Raw genomic sequence first — 19,963 nt, 5'->3', positions numbered from 1 at the left:
ATGCTATATTCAGCGTATAAGACGCACCCAGATTTTCAGCTTTTTTGAGGGAAAAGGGTGCGTCTTATACTCCGAAAAATACAGTCATTTGCCAATCTTTGAGTTATGTCGTAGAGCGTTCAAAGGTGACGTAGTAGTTTGCATCAAAGAAATGATTTCAAAACCGCAGTTGTATACATTTATTATATACAATATTAAGGCACAAATTTAAGCAGCAGAGAACAGGAGAAAATTCTTTGGCTGGCCAGAGTCACCCATATTTTGTTATGGAAAATGAGACGCTATGTATATATACAAACACATTCAAGCTGTACAATGCTCTGCAGTAGCCAATCTGCACAACGGAAACACCGGGGGTAAATTGACATTATCTTACAATCCATTTGCCTGGAATATAACTACATAATGCTATATAAATGTCAGGCAGGATAACACCGCAGCAGCACAGGCATCAGGTATTGAGCAAGCTAGAAAACATTGGTTTACAAGTATAGCAGCCACGCTACAAATGCAATACTATATAGATAAATTATGCTCTAATCAAGGGGGCTCCAACTTTGGCATCTTTAAGGCTGGAGGACTTCAATTCCCAGAATTCCCCAGCCAGCTGGCTGGGGAATTCTGGGAGTTGAAGTCCGCCAGGCTTAAAGTTGCCCAGGTTGGAGACCACTGCTCTAATAGGATGGACTGGAATGGGGGGTGAACTTCCATCAGTTTGAGGATCACACCAGATTGGTTAAGTGAAAAGGGGGCAGGGATATTAGACGTTTGCAACTTACCTAGAAAATCTAGCCAACTTCTCCCCATCTCCACCCCACCCCAATGCAAAACAAAGCCCCCTAGATTTTGGGCCCGCCTTATTTTGCTTAGACTCTGGAGCCCTCATTTTATTATTTTCTGCATGCAGCCAGATTAAGAGGATTCTAATGTCCTGATTCCTTTTGGCTTGGGGAAGCAGCCCTGCAGTTTGCAACACACCAAAGGATGTTAACAATTCTCCCTTTGTTTGCAAGTGGAATCTTGGGTGTAAAAATGTACTGCTGGGAAGTTATAAATAGAAGGCCTGGTCTTTAGTGAAATGTGGCAAGGTATGTACATCTAAGTGTACATACATATAAATACCCTGTTTCCCTGAAAATAAGACCTCCCTGGATAATAAGCCCAATTGGGCTTTTGAGTGCATGCGCTAAAATATGCCCTCCCCTGAAAATAAGCCCTCCCCGAAAATATTGCAATGCAGCAGCAGCCATGAGGTGACTACGCTCGCCGCCGCCTCCTGCACCTCAAAAATAATAAGACCTCCCCGAAAATAAGGCCAAGTGCTTATTTCGGGGGTCAAAAGAAAATAAGACCCTGTCTTATGTTCGGGGAAACACGGTATATAAAGAAGCGGCTTTTAGATTAAATTCCCTTCTAGACTGCCAGGTTTTGCACCTCAGAAACAGCATTGAGCAAGCAATGCTACAAACAGTCCTGATAGTCTGTGGAGAGAAATTTACCACAGACAGTCAAAATTCGAGACCTGCTATTTATGCTTTCGGATAAAACATAACTGGGCCTCAAACACAGGGCTGCATTTTGGGCGTTTTGCCACAGAGGAAAAGGGCCTCCCTGTCCTAGATTTAAAATGTGTCTGTAACAAGAGGCAATAAGACTGTCTGTCTGGTCTACAGAGAAAGGGAAAGAGGAAAAAGAGATTTGCGTGACCTTGCTATCTACAGATACGCCGGGAAGTAGCATCTACTACAGAGGTATCAAACTCAATGCCCGGGGGCCGGATCTGACCCAGGGAGGTGATTAGATCTGGAAACAGTGAAGGACTGGGCCGCGGGGCCTCTGCCAATGAAAACGGAGTTTGGGAGAGCCATGTGCAGTTTTCCCGAGCTCCGTTTTTGCTGGTAGAGAGTTGCAGGAGGCCGTCCCAGCCTAAAACGGAGCTGGCAGAGCAATTGGACTACCACAGGTGCTCCTGATATGAGTGACCTCAAGCCTCCTCTCGAGGTCAAACACAACCCTGATGTTGCCCTCGATGAAATTGAGTTTGACACCCCTGATCTACTACAAGCCTTGGGAGACTTATTTTTTCCCCACCTAACATCTGACGAAGAGGCAAATTCATGAGTCAGAGCAAAACCCAGAACACTGCTACGTAGACTAAGGACTCTTACCGAGGTACACAGGCATACTTTTCTTCAGAAGGAGTACAACGCAACCGGCACTACACTACACAACAAGAGGAGAATACAAAAACAGCTGCACATTTGGCCCCATCCGGAAGGGACCATCGTGTTAAACTACTTCCTACATTATATTAGGAGTCTTTCAACATTCCAGCTTACGGCAGAGACTCAAAAGATACCTTATCTAGCACCAGGTCATAAATAGATCTAACTGGCAAGTCAGCAAAGATGTGTTGACTTGATCCTAAGATGCGCTATCTTCACACACAGATGCATGACCTCTGGACAGAGACCGGTCTCCCTCAGGAATTTTGCTATGTATCCAGGGAAGTGATCTCATACGATGCTTCTGGGATTATTAACTTTAGGGCTAACTGAGCTGGGCTCTGACACAGCCAGAATAAATTAAATTTGAAGGAGCTGGAGATCTTTCAGCTGATTTGTTCACCGATCGTTTAGTTTCATAACGCATAATGGAATAAGATCAGCAAGTCATGCCTCTCGTGCATGGAGCACCTGGGATGTCAACTCATTCTCTTCTGCTGTCAACAGCATTCAGGGACCTCTGTAGGCCGAGAGAAGCTACAGAGATCGTGGAAAGAATGTAGGATCAACCTGTCTAAACGTTGTTCTACCAGAGATCTACGTCGGCATGTTTGACATATACAGTAGAAGCAAACCCAGATGGTTTGAGGGATCAAAAGGGAAAAGCAGGAAGAAGGTAGCAGCTAGAAGAATGATATTTGGAAGTCCTGCTCCCTCACCCAAGAATTGCAAATACAATTCGAAAGAATTCCATGTGGGCAGCGTACCACCCAATTATGTTACAGATTAGGCGGTTTGGAGAACAGTTCCTGGCACACCAAACACCTCCTCCATAGAAACGTCCTCGGATTCCTATAATGTCTTGCCTTTTCCCACCCACCCCAAATCCACAGCATGGTTAACTGTGCACAGCGGACATCCCAAATGTTCACTCTCCAACATTCTGAGTCTTCTGCTCTCCTCAACTCTCGGATTCACCTTGAGTTTTCCTTCTCGGTTCGAACTTTCTTGGTCCAACTTTTTGGTGTCCTCCAGAGTTTTGAATTCAAGCACAGCAATGAAAACAAGACCTCCCCTCTCTCCAGAGTGAAGACGTGCTTCCCCCCCCCCTCCCCCAAAGCAGCAAACGCTCCACGGCTTCAAATAAGGACTTCCATCATATCTGGATCTGGAAATTCAGGCTTGTGAAGCAGGTGGCTAACTCTGCTTCTGCTGCTGTCCAGGAGCTTCCCACAGCTGGAAGAGTTTTCTAGAGGGGGGGAAATGTAGAGAAAGGGTCAAATGTTAGGCAGCGAAATCAAGTGGTGAAATCTAATCCTACCGGTTCTGTGGGCGTGGCTTGGTGGGGGTCATGTGACTGGGTGGGCATGGCTATGTAGTCATGTAACGGGGAGATCAAAAGTCAGAAATTCACTTTAACAATGTCCTGCTGGAGCAGGGAGCTGGACTAGATGACCTCCAGGTACCACAGCCCTGGATTTCTGTGCTCTTTCAGGGTATCCTCTGAAGCTGCGCCTAGTGCCAGGTTTATGGTCCGTCCTCCCTCTCCTTTTTCCCTTCCCTCCTTTTTTTCTCCCATCCTTTTCTTTCTTTCTCTTTCTTTCTTTCTTTCTTTCTTTCTTTCTTTCTTTCTTTCTTTCTTTCTTTCTTTCTTCTTTTTCGCAGCACCCACCCCCACCTCGCGTTTATGGTGTAGCAGGCCTCAGGGAAGCCTCCTGGGAGCAAAAATGGACCCCAAATGCTAAAAAAAAAGGTTAAAAAAGGTTGCTACCACTGCACAGCACAGTTGATTGTCGGAACATTTTTTTTTACTTTATTAAGCATTTTTTTACTACTGGTTCGGGCGAACCGGCCTGAACCGGGAGCATTTCACCCCTGGTCTTAGGGCCAAACGGCATGTTCAGTAATAGAAGCCAATCTATAGTGACTTTTTCCTCCCTGCTTTGGGACACATCCCAAACACACAATTCAACATGACATTCTTTGCAGATTTCCATTGCATTGGGGAGGTCTTATTTTCAGGGAAAGAGGGTCCCTGAATTCTGCTTTTCCTGGAAACAGATTTTCAAAACTCTGGATTCTACAAATGGCAAGTTTAGAGATCCTGCCAGTCAATTTCTTGGGATCAATGCGATCGGAACTACTCACCCGGTTTCTCCCCAGCATTTTTGCCTGCAATGGGCCTCAGGGCTGGACTGCTGCCAGAACAGTGACTCAGTTTCCCTCTACCCGGAAAAGAAGCCGCGGTGGGCCAGAAAAGCTCCGTGCCTTTGTCGGTCTGAGTGCTGTTGTCTTTGCTGCCCATTTTCGCATGGCAGATGGCGACTGGCCATGAAGACAAAGTAGAGGACAAAGAAGGAGTTGGAAGGGTCAACGAAGGGATGGGAGACTGTTCAGAGGTGTCTTTCCCTAACAGCAAACCTACAAGAAAATAACAACATGAACATTAAGATAATTTTCATTATATTTCTGCCTAGATACACCCATATTACACCTACCCTCTGCGAGCTGCACTGGCTTCCCATTGGTCTCCGGACACACTTCAAGGTGCTACTCGTTACTTTTATAGCCCAACATGGTTTAGGACCTGGCTACCTGAGAGACCGCCTCCTGCCATTTACCTCCCAAAGACCGATTAGATCACACAGATTGGGCCTCCTCCGGGTATCATTGGCGGGTCAATGTCAGCTGGCGACCCCCCGGGGGAGGGCCTTCTCTGTTGCTGCCCCGGCCCTATGGAATGATCTCCCCGTAGAGATCCGGACCCTCACTACTCTTCCGGCCTTCCGTAAAGCCACTAAGACCTGGCTGTTCTGGCAGTCCTGGGGCTGTTGATCAGCATCCAGCCCCATTTTAAGTGTATGTATGTTGTGTATTTTAAAAATGTTTATATTTTTATTTTTAACTTTTAATTCCCTTGTTTCTCTGTAAGCCGCCCAGAGTCCCCTGGGAGTGGGCGGCATACAAATACCAATAAACTGGAAACTGCCATGGCTTCGTCCAAGAGCGCACAGGTTAAAGTTTGCAACGACTGCTGCAAAGAAGCTACATTCTGTACAGAATGGTCACAACAACCTCACAAAACTCTTAAGCTAAAATTCCTGGGGAGTCTGACCAATAACAGGCAATATTACAAACAAGGGTAATTACCGAACCCAAGATCTAGTCTGCCATAGAAACTGTCTAAACCTGGATTCCTGGCTTGCCTCTGCTCTCACAAACTTGCATTTGGAGCTTGGGACTTTAGTTGGCTTCCCTATCTTGGCTTGTTACTGGAGTGGTAAGCCAGGATAGAAATATATTGAAAAAAAATGCACCTTTGGGACAAAATGGGAGTTATTTCACAGCACCAACCTGCACACTTGATCATTGCTAATAGTCACACTTCTCAATGTTTTTAATCTGTTTTATGCAAATTCCTATAAAGAGTCTGAAAATCTGGGTGCATCTTATACACTGAATACAGCATTTTTGGCCTCCCGAAACCCTGCCCCCTTCACCAAAATGGCTGTGCATGGCCTTTAGGAGGCTTCCAGAGTGCTCCTGGGGGAGGGCAAAAATGAGTGAAAAACTGGTGTTTTTTTTTTGCTTGTTTCTGCCCCCCCCCCCGCCCCCTCCATGAGCACTCTCCAAGCCTCCTAAAGGCTATGCATGCCCTTTTTTGACAAAAAATGGGCCCCTTTCTGCGAAAAACGGGCCGTTTTTGGGAGGCCTGCACAGTGCAAAATTTTTTTTTAATTTGCCTCTTCAAAATCTTGGTGCGTCTTATACTCCAGTGCATCTTATTTTTCGAAAAAATACGGTAGGTTGCTCATCATCCATTTCTGTCTTTGTTAAAATATATTTCTCACAACCAATCCCAGTTAAATATTGTTGATGTTTCTGAAACGTGCTGGCTCCTTCTAAAAGGAATGGCTGGGAAGGAGACAGATCATCTTTTCCGACCACATAATACTCATGGCAGTGATGCAAACTGGCTGAAATGATGTGACAGGGCTGAAGGTTCACAAACATTTGGGAACAAAGCTAATGGAATGCTTCCAGCAGCAATGTATGAAGAAGGGAAAAGTGCCCATATGGCAAAAGTAAGTAAAACCCTCGGGAAGTATTGGCTTTGTAGCGAGAGATGAAAAGAAGTTCCAAAGTCCAGATATAAAGAGATCTGAAACTTAAAGAAGAGTCCAAAAGCTAAATAAAATGTGGATCATGATAACTTGAAAAAAACAACAACAATTGTCCCTTCATATCACATATGAACTGAAGCTCACCAATGCTTTCTTTCCAGGACTTCTCTTCTTTCTTCTCCTCAACGCCCTGGGTGTGGTTAAGGGAGGTCTGACGGGAGTGTGTTCCCGTAGCTGCGGCTATCGATGGGACCGACTGAGCGGGCCTCAAACTTGCAGAATCTCCTTTGCTGGTATCTTTCCTGGATCGCTGCTGAAGGACCTTGATCATGGCATCTTTCTCGATGATTTTTGCATACAGATTCTTTATTCTAGCGACAGCAATAATTTATTAGACTGGTCAATGCGGAGGTAATAATATCATTGGAGTAAGACGTAAAAGAGAGTCACTGGACCAAACCACCTTTCTCAGTCAATATTCAGATGTTGTATCCTTCTGATCCCAGTTACGGTTTCATTTACCGTAATCCTTAGCTGATAGCTTAGCATTAGCTTGGACTGGAGGTTTTTGCTTGGTGTCCCCCAGATGCAAGAGATGATGCTTCAGGATCTCCCAGGTAGAGACTGTTCCAGGGGTCGGATGCTAGGGGTTTGCCCGGATTCGGGAGAAACCATAGCTAACATTATGGCTGGTTCGGAGAACCTCCAAATCCCACCCGTGGCTGGCCCCACCCATCCCACCCCACATCTCCCACCCCTGCTCTCCCAGGAGCATCCATGTGGGCCCCTTTTGGATGCAAGGTAAGTGCAGGGCCCGTGCAGAGGCTCGGGGAGGGAGGAAAACAGCCCTCCCGGAAGACCTCCGGAGCCCAGGGAGCCAGTTTTCGTCCTCCCAGAGGCTCGAGAAAAGCCTCTGGAACAGTGGTGGAATTCAAATTTTTTTATTACTGGTTCTGTGGGCGTGGCTTGGTGGGCATGGCTTGGTGGGCATAATATGGCTTGGTGGGCATGGCTTGGTGGGCATGGCTTGGTGGGCATGGCAGGGGAAGGATACTGCAAAATCTCCATTCCCTCCCCACTCTGAGGCCAGCCAGACGTGGCATTTGCTGGTTCTCCAAACTACTCAAAATTTCCGCTACCGGTTCTCCAGAACCTGTCGGAATCTGCTGGATTTCACCCCTGCTCTGGAGCCTGGGGAAGGCGAAAACACCCCCGCCCCCCGCCATGGTGCAGGAGGCCACGCCCACCATGGCCACGCCACCCAGCAACCGGGCAGAGAACACGTTGCTGAAATTTTTGAAGCCCACCCCTGGACCATTCATGAAGTGAGCCCTGCCCATTAGTAACCACAAGAGGACATTTAGTTAAAGTATAGACAGAACAGTGGTGGGTTTCCAAATTTTTACTACCAGTTCGCTCTTGCACTCTCTCTCTCTCTCTTTCAATGCCCCTGCACATGCACAGAAGTATCCAGGTGGGTGGGCAGATCCTCCCGCCACTACTACTACCGGTTCGCCTGATCCGGGCCCAACCAGGAAGAACCTACCTGTGAGACAGAGGGACCCTTTCCAATGCTCTTGGCAACCAACAGGTTTCCTAACATGAATGCAACATGTTCAGGATCTGGTTCCCAAGTGGCTTAGGGCCGCATATGCCAAAAAAAGCTGAACATTCTTATTAAGCACAGCAAGGAGCCTCAGCACTCTTCATTCAAATCCCATGGCAGCTGTTTCACAGCTGTTCCTTACGTGTATTCCATGTCTTGACGCTTCTGGTTGTTTTGCATCTTCTCCTGTTCTTCCTGCCATATGCGGACTTCCAGGGAGCTCTCGCTGTAGCTGCCACTGCGGGAGTGGCTGGGGGCCAAAGTATCTCTGGCAATAGGAAAAAAAAAACCAAAACTTTCAACTGACTTGATCAAAATACCAGAACCTTCCTTTCATCGATCCAATTATCTGCTTCTCTACTCGAGAAATGTCTAATTAACAACAGCTTTCTTGTCTCTCATAACAGAATGCCTTTCATACTTTTTCTATGTGGTTCTTTTGCCAAAGAGACCACAGGCCACATCTAGCTGCCTCTGGATGCTGCCTCAGTGGGTACTTACTCATTAAGAGTTAGGACTTCCTTTGCCATTGGCATCTGGGGTGGCAACGCAATGCCCAGGTGTATCATGGCATCCTAATGGCCTCCACCTACTACCAAAGAGTGGAAGGAAGGAAAGAAGGAAGGAGAAAAGGGAGTAGGGAGAGGGAAAAGAAGGAAGGTAGGGAGGAAGGAGAAAGGGGAGGGAGAAGAGAAGGAAGGAAGGGAGGGAGGGAGGAAGGAAGGAAGGAAGGAGAAAGAGGAGCAGAGACAGAAGGAAAGAAGGAGAAGGAAGGGGGAAGGGAGGGGAGAAGGAAGGAAGGGAGAAAGGGGAGGGAGGGGGAAAGGATGGAAGGGAGAAAGGGGAGGGAGGGGAGAAGGAAAAAGGGAGGAAGGAAGGGGATATGTGCACTTACAAAATCTCTGTAATCCCAAGAGATAACTAAATCTCTCAATGTCTCACAAGAGGCCTATGGTGACCTTTAAAAAGACCTCAAAAGCTCACAAGTTTGAACCAACACTCATGGAAGATTGACAATCCTATAATTCAACGCTCTCTATAACTGTGGTAAAGAAAGAAAGAGGAGAGAGAGAGAACGACAGAAAGAAAAAAGAAAGAAAGAAAGAAGAAGAGAAAAGAAAAAAAGAGGGAGGAAGAAGAGAAAAAGAAAGGAAGAAAAGAAAGAAAAAAAACAAAGAAGATAAGAAAAAGGAAAGAAGAAAGAAAAGAAAGAAAAGAAAGAAAGAAAAGAAAGAAAGAAAGGAAAGAAGAAGAAAAGAAGAAAGAAGAGAAAGAGAAAGAACGAGAAAGAGAAAGAGGAAAGAGAAAGAGAAGAGAAAGAGAAAGAAAGAAATGAAATGAAGACATCTACTTTTCTGGGGTAGCCGTGGCTGCCGCATTCATGGCAAAGTGCCGGATGGTGCTCTCTTCGAGGTACTTCTGCTCCCACTTGGTCATATCAGCTTCTAAAGCCAGGATCCTCTCATCCTTCTCCCGCACTAACTCCATTAAGGCTGGGACGTTGTACTCAGGCACCGGGGCTGCTTGGTAATTCCCTTGTTTCTGAAAGAAAGGAAGATGCTCTTAAAACCAGTGTTAGCATAAACTTAACAGGCAAGTAATCTGAAGGGAGATTGGGAGGATGGAATAAATAGTAAGGTTGTTGTAAAATAAGACGGATGTATGGGGTGGAAGAAAAGCGACCCTGATTATATTTTTAATTTTTTAAATGAATTGTGATCAATGTTAAAGGATAACATAGAAATAGGGCCGTTTTTGCTCGTCCCCCCCCCCCAAGCACTCTATAAGCCTCCTAAAGGCTATTCATGCCTTTTTTAAAAAACAAATGGGCCCATTTTCATGAAAAACGGCCCGTTTTGGGGAGGTTTCCAGAATGCAACCCCTTTTTTTATTTCCTCTTTAAAACTTTGGTGCGTCTTATACTCCAAAAAATACAGTAATATGCGGGGGGGGGGGGGGACACAATCAGAAAATTAAATGATACGCACAACACAACATTCAGATGCTCACAATGACTCTCCTCTCCCCAGTAGAACACTCCTCAGAAGATTTCCTTACATTTCTGGCACACATATAGTAGATCCCCCCCCCCCCCTCTGTATACTTCACTGAATTATAGCGGCAGTTTTCCAGCCAATTATACCATGGAGGAAAAAAGCAGAATTACATATAACCTGAAAAACAGCCTGCGGGGAAGTATTTCTGGTTTTTGGAACGAAGCCCGTCAAAGTACATAAATAGTATTCAACAGCCGTCTCAATATTGGCTTCCTACAGGGAAAGGTTTCCATTATTGCATAGTCTTTCCAGATCTCGACATATTAATAGTCTTTGACAGAATACGGCAAACGCTCGATATCCTCAGCACGGCTGACCTTGATCCTGAACCAACCAAGTAATGAAGACAAAAGATTGCTATTACAATGCCTGTTGGGTCTAGATGAAGAAAAAGAGGCTGAAGCTCCATTCTGATGAGACCAAGGGGGGTACAGGAGCATGGACCATCTAGCTCCAGGGATCTACCAATGACTGGATGGAAAGATGGTTCCCAACACAGGTTTCAGGTTTCAGGTTTCGTTTTATTTATATGCCGCCCTATTCCCAGCGGGACTCAGGGCGGCTCACAAACCCAAGAGCGGAAGGGAAACACAAGAACTACAAATACAAGCATTTAAAATAACCAACAGACACACAATCGAGAGGAGTACTAGGGTACAAGCTATTCCCCCCCCCCGAAAGTCTGCCCTGTCTCATCTCCTTGTTTCTAGAAAACCAAGGTGCAATCCAGCAAGTTACATTTACAACAGGTTTTTTCAGCCAGGATCCCTAACCGCAGTTTGATTCCAACTAATTATTTTTGTTAGCTGGCAAATATACCATATTTTTCAGAGTATAAGATGCAATGGAATATAAGATGCACCAAGATTTTTGAAGAGGCAAATTTTAAAAAAAGTTTGTGCACTCTGCAGGCCTCCCAAAAATGGCCCGGTTTTAGCTCATTTCTGCCCTCCCCAGCCCCCAGGAGCACTCTGGAAGCCTCCTAAAGGCTATGTACAGTCATTTTTGTGACGGGGGCAGAGTTTCAGGAGGCCAAAAATACTGTATTCAGTGTATAAAATGCACCCAGATTTTCACCCTCTTTTTCAGGGAAAAAGGTGCATCTTATACTCCAAAAAATATGGTATATATAATCTGCTAGCTTCAAGCAGCAATACAAGTCACCATCATTCTCTCTTAGCAACTGCACTTAGACTTACGGTATATACCATCCCGTAGTGCTTTACTACACTCTCTATTTACAGTTTACAATGTCAGCATCTTGCCCCCAACAATCTGGGTCCTTATTTTACTGACCTTGGAAGGATGGAAGGCTGAGTCAACCTTTAGCCCTTTAGGATCAAACTCCAGGCTATGGGTAGAGTTTTAAGCATTTTAAGCACTGCACCACCAAGGCTCATCTAGTATGTGGCAGCTAGGAAGACGGCTGGAGAATGCACAAACTCGTAGTTGACGCCACTGATAACAGCAAACCATGGTTGTTTTCAAGCACCTCATTCCCCAACTCATCAATGTAAATATATCTTCAAGTAATGGTTATCCAGAATTCTTTACCTTGATGCACAGAAGGAACTATCTTATAATTTTCTAAACTATGGTAATATTTCACTAGCATCTCACACCTTCTCATAAGGATCGATCTTTACATAAAAACCATCCCTAGCCATTCTAATTTGGCAAGTGACAACTAAGTTCCTAAAAAGTAATTCTCAGAAAGCCAATTAATTAAACCAAAAGCTCTTCGCTCGTGCCAAGGAATTGGCTGGATTCTGTTAAATTATCCCATATTATGCTAAACTCAGAAGACAGTTTTCTTTTTTTCTACATTAAAGTTTTTTATTTTTTTCATTTTCATAACAGATAACCACATGTATACTGATACATAACCAACATAAGTTTATATTATTAAATATTAACATCAATTTGTCTTACCATCAACTCCCAAAAAACAATTATAAACTCCTCTGCTCTCCATACACCATATTACCCTGTCCATCACTTTCTTCTCCCTCTCTCCTCTTCCTCCCTACCTCCTTTCTACCCTCTGTCATTCTTCTCTTCTCTACTTCCCCTTCCTCTCTTCCCCTTTCCACTCCTTCTTTCTCCCCTCCTCTCCCCCCACACCCTCTCTCCTTACCCTCTCTTCTTCTTCGTTATAATTTCATATCAATAAACCTCTTTAATTTTAACATTTTTAAGCAATGAAGGAAAAAAAGTATACATATATAGCAATTATATTTTTAAAACACACACCTCCCAACTTATTTTAGTCTGGAATGTGGACCTGATTGCAATTCCCAGCTATTCTCATCACAATATTGTATAGTTATATATCGTTACCCGCCCCAAATTTTTAATCTGTCTTTATAATCTCATTATAAGTATATTTCATGTTCCCCCTCCATTTTTCCATATCTTAACAGCTTATATTTGATTGTCTTTAAATAACAATCCCTGCTGCAAAGTGTTCATTACAATTCCATTGATCTGCTACGTAAAGTAACAAGCAATACATACCTCACTTTGTTCATTTTCTTAAACATTCTATATACATTCATATTTCTTATATTTTAACCTATATTTGTCTTTCCATTATCATATTCAATCAATAACTCAGTTCAATTTATCATGTAAAAGAATATTTCATATATTTTATCTTTTATTTAATTATCTTTCCATTATCCTGTTCAATCAGTTAGCAACTCAGTTTAATTATCATGTAAAGATGTAAATCACATGCCTCAACTTTATATTCTCCCCATAACAATTTCTAAATATCAGATTTTTCCCTAACAAGTCTTTTGTCCCAATTCTCTATTCCTGTCGTCTCTCTTTTCTTTGTTGGGACATGTCTACCCTTTTCAATTTTCCCCAAGCCACTGTCAAGCCCAGTGAAATCTTTTATCTTCTTTTTATTTCGCTTTGTTAGGACATATCACCCCTCTTCGGTTTTCCCTGTGCCACTAGAAGACATTTTTCTGACCTGCAGATTAACAGAAGCCAACAAAGACAGGCAGACCCATGGTTTTTTAAAAAAATAATAATTTAGAATTCTAGCTCTAAATTAACAGACCATATATGGACAGTTCTAACACTGGTGGTCTAAAGAACAACTTAAACAATTACAATTATTTGCTCCTCAATTGTTGTACTTAATTAGTTTGTGACTCTCCGAGGCTCCTTGCCAAGTTTTGCAGATATTGGCCTGGCAGCTCTCCAAGCCAGATAAGGTTTGTGACTGTAAATCCTCCCTTGAAAGACTTTGCTGGATGTGAATGAGAAGAATTCACAATAAATAAATAAAAAAGTGGGGGGGTTGTCGGGACCAGGAGTTTGCTTCATGCTCTTGGGAAGCCTAGGTCAGAACAAGGGGGAACAAGGTTGTGGGACCCAGCGGGGCAGAAAGCAAGACCTGTGGGGACCCAGACATGTAGGGGGAATGCCCAAGACACACAGCAGGGCAGGATAAGGGGGAAAAGATAGGCAGGGAGATGCTGCCGCATACCATGGTTGATTGTAGGGGCGTGTGGGTTGGCAAGCACCCAAATATTATTCATATGACCAGGTGGTGCTGCAGCAGCCATAATTTGGAGTACGGAACTATTACAAACACAAAGTCGATTCTGAGCTTTGATCTGACAGCACCTTAAATCACTCCAGGGAACCAAAGTTCCACCTTCAATTTCTCACCTGTTTCAGCCTCAGGGATTCCAACTCTCTTTCCAGCCGGGTACGCAATCGATGCTCCATCTGCTCTCGCTTCTCATAAGCTGCCTGAAGTTGGGTCAAGGCCTGCTGGAGCTTCTCTACCTTCTCGACATGCGTTTGCTTCTTCCGCAGCTGAAGGCAGAACCACAGAAACTCAGGGATGTGAAGTCATTTTTGTCTGACCTCCGATTCAATACAAGAAGCGCACCTCAATATCCCCAACGGGAATAATTCTGTCTCTAAGGAAATGCCTCCAACTACCGAGAACTTGTTCCCTTCAAAGCAGAGGACTCTCTGGCCAACCCACATTGTCAGAGCAATCCAGAGCAAGGAAATGAGAGCAGCAGCAGAAGAAAAAATTACTGGGAAAAATATACGAGACTGAGAACAGTGATTGTATGTTTATACAAGACTGTGTATGCAGGAAAAAGAGTGAAAGAGTTTGTCTTTTGGTTCAAAATAGCTTGGAGATCTTGGAAATGATTCCCCCCCATGTAAATGACAATATGGCTTGTCTATTGTTCACTAGGTGATAAGACAGCATTGCCCGGGTATTTATTTATTCTAATCCATACATTTGCCCTCAAAAATAATCCCGGATCTAATGTTGGATTTCGCCCCTTACCAGAGGGAGTCCCCTTGTGGAGTACTGTGAAGTCATTAACATGGCAACTCCACTGCGCTGTACAGTAGAAGCCATTTTACGGCAGTATGCTAGAAGCCATTTTAAGGCACAACAGGCTGTATCTTAACAGAACACCACCACCCCCGCCCCGAGGGGTGTTAGCGGTGTCTTGCCCACACAGTATTTGTTTCCAGAGCGTAAGTCATCTGTGTACCAAGTTCGGTTGAAATTGCTCAAGGCATTCCAGAGTTATGCTGGAACCCCCCCACCCCCCCCCACACACAAACAGATTGATTGATTCAGCATTTTCAAGTCACCAAGACTCATAAATCAGGGCCTTTCTGGAATAGCAACAGCAAACCATTCGGTTCTGAATTCTAATCTCTGGACATTCATGAAAAGGGAGGGAAAGTCTGGCACTCCTTTCTAACTTGTGACTGTAACTTAAACCTCTCAATCTTTGTGAAAGCTCCCTCTTGATCTCCTGCTCCAGCCGGGAAGCAAATTAAAATGATTATTGTATGTAATTTCTGAAATAATGGAGACCTAGATAAGGGTGTTTCCCTTTCTAATTGTAAAGCATCTTTGGATGTAATTGTCATTGTCAGTTACACAGCTGCTGGGTTAAACTCCGAACATAGTTTATGGATTAGCTGGCCAGTTTTCCGTTCAGCAAACCAGGTGTTATAGTATGAAATCCCAAGAGAGCCTTTTCTGCCTTGAGCCTAACCTTTGCCTCATCACATGTAGGTTGTCATCTTCTGGCCTTCAGGAAGAACCTGAAGACTTGGTTTAGCCATCTTGCCCGGGGATCTAGCAGTGTGGTGTGAAGCTTACATTGTACTGCTGATAAATTGGATTTGACTCTCACAGATTTTTTTAATGGTTTTAATAGATGTTATTGTTTTTAATGTATTTTAATGATTTTTGCTGGATGATTTGGGTTATTTCTGTATTGGTTTAATACGATTTGGAAATTACCCAGCAGATGCTCTTCATACTTTCTGGGTTGTAGATACCTGGCCTCCCTTATGTTTTGGGTTACTCTAGCCACAATAATAAATGCTGAGAACGTACGCTTGCAGATTGGAAGACATGACTAAGTCCAATGGGATAGTCTTAAAAAAGATTGTGCACAGTCCAATTACTGAATCTCAAAACAAACAAACACCGAAAGAGGCAGAAAAAGGAAATCTGAAGGACAACCAAAACAACGAAGGAATTTGAGAAAGGATTTTGAGAAGCGTGATTAAAGCATCTGAGACTCTGTAGTCAAAATATTCCAGACAGCACAGAAGTGTTGCTGTGTCCTAAGACAAACATCTCCTTTAATGCTGATGTTTGGATTGGAAGCCAACCCCATCGTCCTGAGCACCAACAGGAGAATTTTCCACCCGCACCAATCCCAGGAAAAGAAAACAAGCGTCTGCTTATGAGAGATAATTTAACCTCTCACCTCTGCTTCTAGCTTGATGACTTTGGCTTGAGCGCTGTTCAGAGCCTGGTCAAGGATCTCAATGTGTCTTCGATGCTCCTCATTGGTGAGGCGCAAGGCCATCAAGTCCATTTCTAGCTTCTCCTTCTCCTTCAAGTACTCTTTGTCTAGAAGGGCGACAAGATCAAGGCCAAATCCTTCAGAAGGAAAAAAAACTCCTAAGATTCTAGGTTTGCAGTACCCAAATTAGTATCCAGGACACTTGAGGTATTCACAAGACAGTTCTCCTAGTTTGCACATTCCATGTTGCAAAGCATTGTCTTTATTTCTAATTAGGGCCCTGGGCTCCAAATATAAACTTTCTAACAGAATTTAGGTGATCTACAACATACAACAAACACTTCAGCAGTTAGAACAATTAATCAGTTGAACAACTTGCCTCCGGAAGTTGTGAATGCTCCAACACTGGAAGTTTTTAAGAAGATGTTGGATAACCATTTGTCTGAAGTGGTGTAGGGTTTCCTGCCTAAGCAGGGGGTTGGACTAGAAGACCTCCAAGGTCCCTTCCAACTCTGTTATTCTATTCTATTCTGCTCTGCTTTGCTCTGCTCTATTTATTTAGTGACCATTTGAAGTTACAAGGGCACAAAGTGATTTATGACAGTTTTTCATACAAGATGAGTAGCCATTTTATGCAAAATGAAAATTCAAGGCGCCTCCTGATTGTTTTTTACTTCGCGCAGAAGTATTTTTTTATTACTGCTCATGTGCGTGTAGCGTGCATCAAGCGCATGCACGAAGCATGTCCCTGAGTGAAACAGCAGTAACAGAAGCCAGAATCCACCCTTGATACACTCACATATATAGTACATATATGCAGAAATCCAGAAGGGGCTGGTTGCTTACCACATGTGAGCCCTCACTAGTCCTAACATGAAATTTTAATAACGACATGGAAACATAAGAGAGAGATAATTTCAATATTCTTAATTGTTTTTTTTAAATAGCAAGTTATTAAGGATGAGCCACCATTTGAGCTGGGATACCAGACAAAATGGATATGGATATGAACATTTCTACATCTGCACACCCAGGCTGCACCAGAGTCAGTCCACGCTGGTGGGAAAACTACTTTAGACAAAGCTTGTAAGTAGACTTGAAATAACATATCTGCCGTTGATTCCAGCGAGGCCTCTCTAATATCAACATCAGCTGGGGAGGGTTGGGGGGGGGGGGTTGGAAGGCACTGCTGTGCTTTATTTAGCTTTGCCCCATTCATGTGAATTTGGCACTGAGTCATCGGATGGGAAAGAATTCACTGAACTTCAGCTGCGGCCAAGCATCCCCAAATAATTCAGATGCCCCAGCATCAGCTCTGCTTCATTGCAGGAGGAACATCTTCCGCCTGTTCGTTCTCCAGGAAACACTTATGTGCAGTCCTCGAGATTCTGATAAAGAATCTTCAGGGAAGGTAAAGGTTCCCCTCACACATATGTGCTAGCCGTTCCTGATTCTAGGGGGCAGTGCTCATCTCCGTTTCTAAGCGCTGTCTGAAGACGTCTCCGTGGTCATGTGGCCGGCATCACTAAATGCCGAAATGGCGCATGGAACGCTGTTCCCTTCCCACCAAAGTGGTTCCTGTTTTTCTACTTGCATTTTTACGTGCTTTTGAACTGCTAGGTTGGCAGAAGCTGGGACAAGTAACGGCAGCTCACTCTGTTAAGCAGCGCTAGGGATTTGAACCGCTGAACTGCTGACCTTTCGGATCAACAAGCTCAGTGTCTTAGCCACTGACTCACCGCGTCCCTCTTTTCTGAACTTGGTGGCCTGCAAAATATGTCAGATTTCACAATCACAGAATCAAGACATAGGTTGGGGCGGAAAGTCACAAGACCTCTAATCAAATGTCCCACTTAGTGCAGAATCTTTATATAGTATTTCAAACAGATGGTAATTCAGCCTCTGATTGAAGATGCCCACGGAAGAGGAACATAGTACTTTATGGGGCAACATATTCCACTTCTTAGTAGGTCTTAACCAGGGGTGAAATGCTCTGAAGTCTGCTACTGGTTTGTTTCGCGCGCGCATGCATGCCATTCGCCTGAACCAGTAGTAAAAAATGCTACCTGTTTGGGCGAACTGGTAGCTCTGACGATCCGCTGTGAGACAATCAGCTGATTGTTGCACAGCTGATCATCGGCAGTACTGGTTCGGATGACCTGTTCTGAACCAGTAGCATTTGACCCCTGATCTTAACTATCAGGAAATTCCTCCTGTTATTTGACCAAAGTCTACTTCTCTCTAGTTTCAACCTATTTGCTTTGATCCAACCCCAGAACTCAAAACAAGCCAACTTCCAACTTTATATGACAACCAATAGGATATCTGAAGATTGCTAATCAATCTCATCTCAATCTTCTAACATATCCAGTGCCTTTAGCTCAGTGTTTCTCAACCTTGGCAACTTGAAGATGTGTGGACTTCAGCTCCCGAAATCCCAAAGTTGGCTAGGGAATTCTGGGAGTTGAAGTCCACATACCTTCAAGTTACCAAGGCTGAGAAACACTGCTTTAGCTATTCTTCATCAGACCTGGTTCCCAATCACTATCTCCCAATCACTATCATCCAAACTGACTCCAACTAATCAATGCCATTTTTAAACTGTCCCAGAACTGCAGTCCAAGTATTCTAAGTGGATCCTTGCCAAACAAGAATAAGCTGGCACAAATATTTTCAATATTTGCATACAATACATATGCAAAACTAAATCAATTTTATTGCAAAGCATATGTTTTACGTCCTCAAACATAAGAAGGAGTGGGGGGGAAACAAAACTAAACTGAATTCTATGTAGGCTCACTGTTATCAGATATCTTAAACATTCTGCTCAAAATAGAAACACATAAAGATAAGCCTTAAGGGAAGGGAGGGTTGAGAAAATCCCCCCCACCCCACTCATTTTTCTTTCTTGCTTTCAGCATCCTCTGACCCAACCAAAAACTAGTACTCTGAACTGTATTTATGCTGTTGCACTCTCACATAGTATGTTAAAGACAATTGTGCACATCACCTTTATTATTTTATATTTGCCTTCTAAACTTTGGTTTTCCTCTTTGCTTCAATTTCAAACCTATTTATTTGCTGTTCATTCAATTGTGCTCAATTTAAATCTATAGGTATAAAAGCCAACTACCTCTCACTCATCACAAAATCTCCAGCACGTATGTTTCTCTTGGCTTCTAGGTGCTCGCTAAGAAAGGATTTTTCGAAATGACCATCAGATCATTAGTATTTCATATACAGTATATTCATATACAGTATATTAACACGCTCTGATGCTATGGAGTTAGACGTTCTACTCCCCCTCCTCACCTGAAAGGAACTCTGTTCCAACTGCCAGTTGCCTTATATGGGCGTGGCCAGCATGTGAGTCATTCAGCTTGTGACCTGGCCCGATCACATGGTTTCGTAGCAAAACCATGTGATCCAACTAGTATCCAGCTAGTTCACTACAATTTTGTCTTAAAATTTTTCCAACCGTTAATTATAAGTGAAGGTTTATTGTGATCTGCTTTGCATATCTTTTTACTGTAAAAAGCAGTAAATAAATGTGCTTAAGCCTGCGTGCTCTCCTTAAGTTCAAACCACTCACATATGATCACTCTCTCCATGAATTGATAAGTTTCCAATATTTTAATTATCTTACTCAATTAACTTAGGAGCTGTGGTGGTTAGAATGCAGTAGTGCAGGCTGACTCCATTCACTGCCAAGAGTTGGATCCTGACCGGCTCAAGATTCACTCAATCTTCAATCCTTCTGAGGTCAGTAAAATGAGGACCCAGATCGTTGGGGGCAATGGGATGATTCTGTAAACCGCTTAGAACAATTAATCAACTACTCCAGAAGTTGTGAATACCCCAACATTGGAAGTTTTTAAGAAAAGGTTGGATAACCATTTGTCTGAAGTGGTGTAGGGTTTCTTGTCTAAGCAGGGGGTTGGACTAGAAGACCTCCAAGGTCCCTTCCAACTCTGTTATTCTGTTTTCTGCTATTGCTATTACTGTCGTATACTCATTTGGGAAGAATTTCTAAAATGGGCACTCATATCCATCTTTCTTACAGGTGGTGCGGCATAGGAACACTTTCCCGGTTAACCCAGGATACCCAGTTCTATTTTTACCT

General features: G+C 43.7%; 1 protein-coding gene across 2 annotated transcripts in view; it reads right to left on the bottom strand.

The window, feature by feature from the left end:
* Positions 1-19,963, bottom strand: part of AMOTL1 (angiomotin like 1) — a 155,653-nt gene that overhangs the window by 98,813 nt on the left and 36,877 nt on the right. Inside the window, exons 7-13 of one of the 2 annotated variants that reach the window (XM_032219307.1) lie at positions 15,802-15,947; positions 13,703-13,852; positions 9,307-9,497; positions 8,098-8,223; positions 6,494-6,720; positions 4,374-4,646; positions 1,311-3,474 (exon numbers count right to left, since the gene is read on the bottom strand). The exons of the other annotated variant lie outside the window; for it this stretch is intronic. Coding sequence (XP_032075198.1) covers positions 3,365-3,474; positions 4,374-4,646; positions 6,494-6,720; positions 8,098-8,223; positions 9,307-9,497; positions 13,703-13,852; positions 15,802-15,947 — 1,223 coding nt within the window. The 3' untranslated portion in view covers positions 1,311-3,364. Of the gene's footprint in view, positions 1-1,310; positions 3,475-4,373; positions 4,647-6,493; positions 6,721-8,097; positions 8,224-9,306; positions 9,498-13,702; positions 13,853-15,801; positions 15,948-19,963 lie in introns of those variants that run through there. 2 annotated transcript variants of the gene reach the window in all.

This window comes from Thamnophis elegans, chromosome 6, assembly GCF_009769535.1.
Source record: "Thamnophis elegans isolate rThaEle1 chromosome 6, rThaEle1.pri, whole genome shotgun sequence".
In the NCBI taxonomy this organism is placed as follows: Eukaryota; Metazoa; Chordata; class Lepidosauria; order Squamata; family Colubridae; genus Thamnophis; species Thamnophis elegans.
This window is presented reverse-complemented; position numbering and strand designations above follow the sequence as displayed.